This window comes from Melozone crissalis, unplaced genomic scaffold (genome assembly GCF_028551555.1).
Source record: "Melozone crissalis strain CALT ecotype California unplaced genomic scaffold, PUWL_Pcris_2 ptg000014l_1, whole genome shotgun sequence".
Taxonomy (NCBI): Eukaryota; Metazoa; Chordata; class Aves; order Passeriformes; family Passerellidae; genus Melozone; species Melozone crissalis.
Window position 1 is genome coordinate 11834601 of NW_026535792.1, and position 10580 is coordinate 11845180.

General features: G+C 41.6%; 1 protein-coding gene across 2 annotated transcripts; it reads left to right on the forward strand.

The window, feature by feature from the left end:
• The first annotated feature begins 122 nt into the window (after positions 1-122).
• Positions 123-9420, forward strand: LEO1 (LEO1 homolog, Paf1/RNA polymerase II complex component). 2 transcript variants are annotated; one of them, XM_054272598.1, is made up of 12 exons: positions 123-206; positions 963-1667; positions 1922-2026; positions 2533-2627; positions 3283-3428; positions 3877-3961; positions 4283-4377; positions 4650-4784; positions 5456-5591; positions 5902-6088; positions 6363-6460; positions 9138-9420. In XM_054272598.1, exons 1-12 carry the CDS (start codon positions 149-151, stop codon positions 9240-9242), a joined length of 1950 nt encoding a protein of 649 aa, XP_054128573.1. In that variant the 5' UTR covers positions 123-148; the 3' UTR covers positions 9243-9420. The 2 variants fall into 2 exon arrangements, with proteins under 2 accessions (XP_054128573.1, XP_054128572.1); XM_054272597.1 differs by having other exon boundaries at positions 963-1666; positions 1918-2026.
• Positions 9421-10580: the final 1160 nt, after the last annotated feature.

Consider the following 10580-nt stretch of genomic DNA (forward strand, 5'->3'; position numbering starts at 1 on the left):
CGGCCATGTCCCCTCACGGCCGCGGGCGCGGCCCCTTTAAGAGGAGGCGCCCCCTTTGAGAGCAGCCCCGGCCGGGCTGCAGGCGGCCTGCGCGGGTGGCGCCCCGTGTGACGTCACTGCGCGGCGCCGGCGGGGCCGCGCTGCCGCCATGGCCGACATGGCGGATCTGTTCGGCAGCGACGCGGACTCGGAGCCGGAGCACAAAGGTGAGGGCGGCTTCTCTCTCTCTCTCTCTTTCGCTCTCTCTCCCTCCCTTACTCCGTCCGGGTGCTCCCGCCGCGGGCTGCTCCGCCCCGCCCCGCCTCGCCTCTGCCGCGGCCCCCGAGCGCGGGGGCAGGGATGGAGGGAGGGAGCGGCGCGGCGCCGCGGGCCGGGGTCCAGTGCCTGCAGGGAAGGTTGTTCCGCCGCTGCCGAGTTCTGAAGCAGTGGAACACCTGGTTTAGGTCCCTGACGTTTTAAAAATTCTCGTACGCCTTCCTGCAAATTACTTTTCAAGGCAGGTGTTCTTTTATTTTCCTGTTGGAAACCGCATTTACCAGCCTCGGCAGTGAGGAGTAGCTCCATTGTCATAAACCTCTGCGGGGAGATGACTTGGATTAAATGCAGAGTGACAATTTTGGATTTGCAGGATTTTATAAGCTGCATCTGTTTAGTTACTTGTTCAAGCCTCACTGTTTCAGTTGTTACCTTCGTTTGTGTAATTCTTTATTCTTTCTGCAGTTTTAGAATCTTAGATCACAGCTTGTGGTTTGAAACTTTTTGGGCCATTGATCATTTTCCATTGTGCCTTTTGGCTGTGCTTTTATTAGCAGCCATTTTATTTCACTATTCTCGCTAACTCTGTTTATCTTGCTGGCCGTTCTCTGTAGGTTCGGTTGTGTGTTTGGGGTTTTTGTTAAAGCAATGCACACACATCCTCGGATGGGCATCCTGACTGCTGAAGGGTGGTGTTTGTTTTGCAGACTCCGATTCCGGCTCGGATTCCGATTCGGAGCAGGAGAACGCCGGCTCTGGGAGCAACGCCTCCGGCAGCGACAGCGACCAGGACGACGACAGGGAGGCGGTAAAACCCAGCAACAAGGAGCTGTTCGGGGACGACAGCGAGGACGAAGGGGCGTCCCATCACTCAGGGAGTGACAACCACTCCGAGAGATCATACAACCGCTCAGAGGGCTCGGGGCACGAGGACAACGAGCAGTCGGACGGGGAGCAGCACAGCGCGTCCGAGGCCGCGCACGACGACGACGAGCACGGCTCCGAGGAGGGCAGCCATCGCTCCGAGGGAGACGGCTCCGAGAAAGCACACTCCGAGGACGAGAAGTGGGGCAAGGAGGACAAAAGCGATCAGTCGGATGATGAGGAGAGGCAGCAGAACTCTGACGATGAGGAGAGACAGCAGAACTCTGACGATGAGGAGAAGGTGCAGAACTCGGATGAAGATGAAAGGCCACAGGTGTCTGATGATGAGGAAAGACTGCAGAACTCAGATGAAGAGAAAATGCAGAACTCTGATGATGAGGAAAGGCCACAGGCCTCAGATGAGGAGAAGATGCAGAACTCTGACGATGATGAAAGGGCCCAGCGGTCTGAGGAGGAGAAAATGCAGAACTCTGATGATGAGGAAAGGGCCCAGCACTCTGATGAGGAGGAACAAGAGCACAAATCTGGTAGGAATGAATACAGAAATAATGATTTGCTGCTGGTTTGGTCTCTCTTTATTTATATATCTCTTTTTGTTCACATTGGCCTGAAAAGATTGAAACTTCAATGTAAGGGGATTGATTTCATAGTTTTTAACTATAGTCATCTTTGCAGATTTTTTTTTTGATGCAGCACTTTCAGAACTTATTAATAGAGAGGAATTTTTAAATTTGTGGACCAAAATTTTTAATTTGCTGACAATAATTCTGCTCCTTGGTAGAGTCTGCAAGGGGCAGCGACAGCGAGGATGAAGTTCTGCGAATGAAGAGGAAGAAACCCATTGCATCAGATTCAGAAGCAGAGAGTGACACAGAAGGGCAGAAAGGTAAATGCTGGGGGGGGTTGTGGGGTTTTGGGTCCTTTAATCCTTCTCTTGAGCCTGCCATTCATCAGCTACAGGCCTTGATAGAATTGGTAGCGTTTGCTGCACGGTGCCATGGAAATAACCAAACAGACATCAGGAATTCTGTGTGGGATGCACATGCTGATCCTCTCCAGATAGCTCTGTCAAGTTTTCTCTTCTGCAAATATTCTTTCATGCATTTTTACTGAAAGATATTGAAAAATGGTTCCTGTAATCAGAGCAGCCCAGGGAACCTGTACTATGATTTGTGGTGATTTAGCTGGCTGAGGAAGAGGTGTTTATTTTCTGTGAAGTAAAACCTCCAAAATGTGTAATGAAATTTCTTTACTTCTGTTCAGTTTCTTGAATAAGGATTATCTTATACCCTTCTGTTGCCATTTTTCAACTTGATTTCCTTATTTGATAAATAAGTCTTGCATTGTGTGCATATATATGTGTGGTTTAAAATTGTAATTTTTCTGCTTAAGAGCATGCAGATGTCATGGACCTGTTTGGAGGTGCCGATGACATTTCCTCAGGGAGTGATGGAGAGGACAAGCCACCAACCCCAGGACAGCCCATTGTGAGTAGATTTGACCTTTGACATAATGACCATGCCATTGCACTCTGAAATTCACAACACCAATTGAATTGGGTAATGTTCTAGGGGAAAAAAAGAGTTGTGACATTTAGTAGCATTGCAGATAATTTTGTCCCTGGAAGAATTATTAAAATTTTATACATAACAATATCAGATTTAATCTGCCTTCTCCCATCCCTGCTTCACTTTTTGAACTCTAAAAAAATATAAAAAATAGTTTGATTGCCACCAAATAAAATACAAAGCTTTAGCTGTCTTTGGTACCTTATTGCAGCAATTTGGGAAAATACTTTTGGTTTTATGATAATTTTTCATCTTTTATTGATAATAGATAAAAATAACTTCCTTAATCTGGTAGAAAGTGTCCCCCAGCCTCCAGTGCTCAGCCACTCTGTTGGCTCCTTTGCTGTTCTTTATTGTCTTTGGTCTCTTGAGTTTGCCCTGGTGCTTGAAGTTACTTAAATGCCACATGACAATGCTGAGTTGAATTCCTTTCAATGAAAATGCCTGAATTCTTTTATCCAAATCTTCCTGACCTCTCTGTGCCTATGAATGACTTTTCTTTAAGCAAAATATAATTATTAGAGCAGCAGTAGCCAGATAGATTTTTTCACTTACGCTCCTTTTTTCTCACTAGGATGAGAATGGGCTGAGTCAAGAGCAGCAGGAAGAAGAGCCTATTCCAGAGACCAGAATAGAGGTAGAAATACCAAAAGTAAACACAGACTTGGGTAATGATCTGTATTTTGTGAAGCTGCCCAACTTCCTCAGTGTGGAGCCCAGGTAATTGCACATTAAATACAGGATTGATAAAGTATTTTAGTGTTTTTGTTTAGTATGTGTTTACCCTAATAAAGTTGTTGACATTAAGAGGCATATTTTTGGTTGTGATTAGTCAATAGTAATGGCTGTTTTTTTCTAATCAGATAATTTTATTATGAAAATGAGTTTCAGCTTGATTAAATAACTTATTGTCTGTGAAAACCAGACAAAAATGTGGTTTAATTGAAAGCACATGCTATCAGTTGAATTGTAAGCATAAGTTTAGGCTCTCAGAGACGTGAAAGGTGAATGCACTGACCCTTATGCACTTTCCAGTGATTGAAAACATAATTTTGAATTTCAGAATAAGGCCTTTTTTATTCCTGCATGTTAAATGTACTATTTATGAAGAGGCTGGTTACTTGGATTAATTTTCTTGGAAGAATAAAGAATGTAAAATTTGTTGCAGACCTTTTGATCCCCAGTATTATGAAGATGAATTTGAAGATGAGGAGATGCTTGATGAAGAAGGTAGAACTAGGTTAAAACTCAAGGTATAGTATTAATTTTCCTTTTGTTTTTACACTCACCTAGGCACTTTCCTTCAAAGTCTATTTCACATCTTTTGGAATGGTGTTTTGAGTTTTCAGATTATGAAAGTGTGGGCACTGAGCAAAGTTGATCTATTGTCATAAATTTTTAAAAAGGTTGATAGCTGCATTTCACTTATAAAAGCAATGCTTTTCACCTTTATTTCTTTGCATTGTGCCACAAATTATCAAGCCTTTCTAACTGAAATTCTTGACCTATATAGAGTGTATTTTACTACAGTAATCCTTAGCAGCTAGAAAACTGTTTTGTTTTTTTCCCTACAGGTAGAAAACACAATACGATGGCGGATGCGACGAGACGAAGAAGGGAATGAGATCAGAGAAAGTAATGCAAGGATAGTTAAATGGTCAGATGGAAGGTTAGTTTGCACCCTTTGTTACTGAAGTAATGCAGTTCTTCTTACACTGACATGCAAAATTGGAAGGTCAGCAAACTCTGACATCAGTTCTGCACAGTACAAATTATTTTAGTCTCAGTGCTTTGAAGGTTTATGCTCTGCATAGTTTAGGTTGAAATAATTATTGACTAGATATAAAAAGGCAACATAAAGGCTTTCTCCATTTAGAAATGAGGCAGAAAAACAGACTACAGTGGCTTTATCAAGTAACTGATGTGGGAATCTCTTTTAAGCATGTCCCTCCACTTGGGCAATGAGGTCTTTGACGTGTACAAGGCGCCGCTACAAGGGGACCACAATCATTTGTTCATCAGACAAGGGACAGGCCTGCAAGGACAGGCTGTGTTCAAGACCAAGTTAACCTTCAGGTAAACTGCTGTTCTATATCAAATGTTGATACTGTTTTTGCAATTAAGTGTTGTTAATAGTATATAAAGATTAGATATACCAGTTTGTAAAGCTTCAGAGCTTCACTGGTTAGTAAGAATGTGCTGTTTTCCAAACTCAGTTTTTCAGTAAGATTTATCCTACATTAGGTGTTTAAGTTGGGAATGTTACTGTGCTGTCTCCTGCAGGCTCCATACAGGTGTTTTGTATACATGTTTTAATTTTCATTTTTACATGTAAGTCCTCATTTGAGTCAGAAAAAATATTACTATTCCCTGAAATTAATATTTTGTCTGAGGTACAATTGCTATGAAGATGGCAATTGCTTCTTGAGATATTGATGTGAACTGTGAGGAGGATGTATCTTTAGGTGATAAGGGTCAAAGGTTGTAGGATTCTAGCATCATTAAGGGTAAAAAAGGCCTTAGAGATCTTTGAGTCCAACTGTTAATGGCTGGACTGTGATTTTACTGAGAGAAGACTTGCTGTCTCCAGTTGCTATTATAGTACACATAAATCCTTTTCGAAAAGGGTTGATGCTTTTACTTTTGTGCAGATGAATCTCTGAATTCTCAAGTGCTGGTCCTACCATTGTCTTGAAAATGGATATATTCCTTAAAGAAGTTTTTAACCTCTAGCAATTTTTTACCAGGCCACACTCTACAGACAGTGCCACCCACAGGAAGATGACTCTGTCTCTGGCAGACAGATGTTCAAAGACCCAGAAAATTCGTATTTTGCCAATGGCAGGCCGTGATCCGGAGTCTCAGCGCACAGAAATGATCAAGGTATTGTGGCATGGTGATCTGCTGGTTTAATCTTAATTACCACAACTGTAATAGAGTTGTGAATTTTGAATATTTTTGAATGTTTTGTGATTCATGAAAAACAGTAATGTTTTGGTGTTTTAAGCAAGAATTCCAAGCCATGGGTGTGGCTTGCTTAACCTGACAGATGACAAAACAAGGAGAATATTCGCAGCCTTTACCTGCTGTGTAAAAAGCTACAGTAGGATATGAGAATAATGATGCTACAGGTGCTCTTGTGGTGGTTTGGGTGTTTTTTATCCCTGAGTTCCTTGCTTGTGTGCTTGGGCAGAAAGAAGAGGAGAGGCTGAGGGCTTCCATCCGCAGGGAGTCGCAGCAGCGGCGCATGCGGGAGAAGCAGCACCAGCGGGGGCTGAGCGCCAGCTACCTGGAGCCCGACCGCTACGACGAGGAGGACGAGGGGGATGATGCCATCAGCCTGGCAGCTATCAAAAACAGATACAAGGGTGGCATCAGAGGTAATCATAAACCTTAACAGCATGTCATTAAGGCCTGTGTGATTCAGACAGGGTAATTGCACAGGACAGCCTTGGTGAGATAGGATTTTACCAGTTCATTCGATGCGTGAAGAAGAGACATTAATTCAGTTTGTATAAGTTTATTTTGTTTACTCTGGACTTAGGTTCTACAAACATTTTGTGGCACTAAATATAAGACATTTTTAATATTCTGTCTTCCACACCAGTTTCAGATAAACATATTTGGCTTTTTATTTTTTTCTGGAATGTGCAGAGGAACGTGCTAGAATCTACTCTTCTGACAGTGACGAAGGCTCAGATGATGATAAAACCCAAAGACTACTCAAGGCTAAGAAACTTAATAGTGATGAGGTAAGAGAAGGACTTTGCTCTTTAGCTGCTCATTTTTAATGAGGAACATTTCCTTCACTAAATCTAGTGTTTAAACTTGGGACTTCTGTGGTTTCATTTACGCCATGATGAATGATTTATTTGACTTGGCATGCTTTCCATGGTAATTAATCACCAATTTCTTATGCACTGCATTAGTTCACAGACCTGAGTGATTCCCAAAGGAGGACACTATTGTTATTGCTGATTTAAAGATGGAAAAATTTATGCAGTTATGTAAAATGAATATACCAAAATTATTCAAGGAGTAATATTGGAATCCTAGTGCAGTGTTACCTAAGTTACGTGGTCCTCTCCTGTTTATTATGGAAATAGTGGAAGCATTTTCACATAATATTTCTGCTCTTTTTAAATAGAAAAGTTTAAAAAACTGAGTTAAAAAGACTTGCTGTCCATTGCTAAACATACATTTTCCATCACCCCAGCATCATCTAAAACATTGGGCCCTGATCAAATTTAACTGTTAGCTACAGCAGTAGTGCTGTTTCCTTATCTAAAGTGGTGATTTATTGGTTTGTAATTTATGACTGCTGTGTCTTTATTAAATGAATTTTTGTGAACATTGCATTTGAGGTTTAGTTCAAGTCTGTCACTGCTAATACAGCACTGCAGTGTTACACAAGGAGTAAGCTGCTCTCATTTTCAATTCTGTACTGTGTTTGCTGTAAAGTCCCTGGGAGGCTTCACTCCCCAGCCCCTGGGTGTTTTCTGTGTGCTGAATGCAAGTTCTTGGTGCTCTTACAGAGTCAGCTGAGTTATTTGCACTAACAGGTGTTGTAATGTGAAGTGGAATTAGTAAAAATTAGTTTAGTCTTCTAAAGACATAGACTCCTGGCTTTTTATTATATGTCAGAAAAATGTAATATATCAGAGAATATAACAGCCACAGTAAGCCATGTAGACAAAAGTGTAATTTTGTGAACCCTGTGAGCATTTGTTAGTAGAAATAGAATTGTTTTTTAAGACTCTTACTAGATGTGTTAGTTCATGATACAGCAATGTGAGGACTTGTCAGTTCCCTTCTCTCAGAAGAAAAGGTCTAATCAGCAGCATTTCTCTGCTGCCTCAGGAGCAGCAGCCTCCATTTTAGAGTGGCTGGAAGGTAATGCTCCTCTGGGGCCTCGGAGTGGAGCTGCAGTGCCACAGAGCCCAGCGGTGCTCCAGTTCCTGTGCTCAGTGCCCGCAGGGGGAGTGTGTGCTCAGTGCATACCCACACACGGGCAGCTCTGGCTTCCTCGTACACTCCCTTGCTTTCACCTGCTGCCAGTCAGCAGCACAGCACAAATCTTGGTGCTGATAGCAATTTGTTACCATTTCTGCAAGTGTCAGTCTGTTATTAATAATATACTTTATCACCACACAGCAAGTAGTTTCACTGTTGCTGCACTTAATGGGGATATTCTGCTCCACAGGAAGATGACTCACTGAACAATAGCCCAGCTAGATTACAAGAGAATGTTTGTTCTGAGGAAGAAGTTATCATTGAGATTCCCACCCCTGTTAATTTCTGTTTTCCCTGCTTAAAATTCCTTTGTAACTGCGATTCTCCCGGTACTGAACGCATTCATATAGAATCAAATACTCTGGATAAATAATTGATCCTTGGAGTTCTGAAACACTAAAGTTCTAGAACTCAATCTTTCCTCCTTAAAATCCAAGCAAGTTGCTTAAAAAAAAAAATAAATGAAAACCAAACCCACACTTCCAAAACCAACAAATGGAAAAAGGGATGAGGTTACTTAGGCCTGAGAGTATTTTTAAAGATACACTTCTTTTTCAACAATAGTTGAGTTACCACTTGTTCCTCACGTCACTATGGATGAGTTTTGCATGAACAACTTGTGATTTAAAATATTGTTTGGAAGGATGATTCAAACTGAGCTGGTGGAAATGTACATGGAGCAAAAATCAAACTTTTGGCTCCATGACCTAAAAACTGAAGATCAGCCCTATAAAAGTCTTTATGGTATTGCTTGTAAGCAGGTAATTAACTCAGTGAATTGAGTTCCTTTGACCAGCTCTTTGCAGCCTCATAAACTACAAACTGTTACATTTCTTGGAATGTTGATTCTGAGTGCCAGTGACTCCTCCTGATTTTTTTTCTTTATGCCAGAGAGCAGTTAGTTTAATGTTGTCTTTCTGATGAGCAAAATGCCTGCCCACTTCCTGAATTCCTTCTTTGCTTCAGTAGCTCTGATTCAGATCATATAGGTATAAATAGTTTTCAGCAAAGCTGCAGGGGCTGCCTGAAGGGAATGTGTCTGTGTGCTGGAGAATCACTGCTCATGAGAGCTGCTGGCAGTGCCCTCAAATGCTGTAAATGTGAGGGAGAGACAGAGAATGCAGAGAGAGGCTCTGTGCATGCCCTGCTCAGGCAGAGCAGGTGTGGATGCAGGGCCAGCAAGGGGATGGACCCTCCTGGTCTGGGGTGTGACACTGGGAGCAGCCACTCAGTGCTGAGGGTAAGGACTGGCACAGAACCAGCCCTGCTGCACAGCAGCACAGAATGGAAAAACTAGAGCTAGTAATTCTGCTTTCCTTACAAGAAAGACTTTGAGGTCTTTTTGTTGTTGTTCTGTGTTTTTCCTACTTTAGCTGGAAATACGGTGGTTTATTTTTGTCCTTTTTTTGCCTTTAGGAAGGTGAACCTTCTGGAAAGAGAAAAGCAGATGATGATGACAAAGCGAGTAAGAAGCCTAAGAAATACGTGATCAGTGATGAAGAGGAGGAGGATGATGATTAATATTAAGGAAGCGCAGCAGTTGATTTTTTTTGTTGTTGTTTTTTCTATATATATGTTTATATATATTGTACAGTTCTGTTAGAGCACAGATGTAAGTAACCATAAGGGGCTTATTTTGATAAAGGAAAATTCCTAAGTCTGCGTTTCTGGTGTGAATAAAGTTTTTTTGACTTCCTTTGACTCTTGAGAGTTTTGTCTCATTGCAGCAAATGTTGCACCAGGGATCATCACGGTGCTGATTTTAATCTTGCACAGTGCATTTGAGTTTTGAGAACTGTAGTAGCTGGTTACCAAGTAAATTGGTCATTAACTTAGTGAGTTCATTAGGAGAAGCCGTGCTAATCTCTGTGGAATGCTTCAATGAGAAGTTTGCCCAACAAGGGTATGATGCTAGAGCTTGCTAAGAGCACACAGTGGTACAGTACAACTCTGTTTCTTCCCTAGATATTCCTTATTTCCTGTTTACTGGACAGTACATTGCTATGCTGGTATAATTTGCTGACTAAAAACATTTCTTGCCATGTTTGAGTAAATCACTTTAACTGCATAAACTTCACAGTTAACTGATCACATAAGGCATTTATTTTTCATGCATTGTAGTTCAGAATGAATATCTGCATCTTGCCAGAGCAGTAATAATAATAACAACAATAATAAGAGTCATGTGCTAGTGATGTAAAAGTCAGAGTAAAAGCACTTGTTTCAACATAACTGACATTTCTGCCAGCAGAGCTGGAAGTCTCCTTTAAAAGGTGAAATGAATCACAATGCAAAAAATGCAACATGACAATTGTGTCTCAGAATCTCACGTAATTCTTATGGCCATTTCTTCTTGTTCTGGTAGGTTTTATAAGTGGATTTGTTTAACTGGGACGTCACTGGAGGAGAATGTTCTAGACAGAACCATTGCTGTGTTTACACTTTGTTTAAACACCTTATTTGACAATACAATACCAGCTGTAAAACAGTAGAAGAAATAGCTGAACTTCTCCACTCTTTCTTTCAGAGATGAAATGCCATGTGCATATTTTTCTCACTGATGAGAGAGCATTTATATGTTATCTGTGCTGCTCTTTTGGCTGATTTCTCACATAGTCCTGCAAGCCTGAATGTGATTTGAAGTTGAGAGAGCAGAAGTAGCTGAACTCCCCTACAAGTAAGTAGGGGAGTGGTGCTGTGCAAAGTTTACGATGTGGATTTGTGTTACATAAGCTGAAATAAAGTAGCTGGTAGTTATTGAAAATGGACTGATCCCCATCTCTCTCCTGCCAAACTGAATTTGGCTTTTTTCTAAAACAGAAGGGAGAAAGTGCCTCATAGTGAGCGTTCTGTTTGTGA

Excerpts from the sequence above, each read along its gene's own strand:
- LEO1 (XM_054272597.1), top strand. The coding sequence starts at position 149 with ATGGCCGACATGGCGGATCTGTTCGGCAGCGACGCGGACTCGGAGCCG. Across the intron at positions 207-962 it reads CTCGGAGCCGGAGCACAAAG|ACTCCGATTCCGGCTCGGAT; the intron begins GTGAGGGCGGCT and ends TTTGTTTTGCAG. Across the intron at positions 2,027-2,532 it reads TGACACAGAAGGGCAGAAAG|AGCATGCAGATGTCATGGAC; the intron begins GTAAATGCTGGG and ends TTTCTGCTTAAG.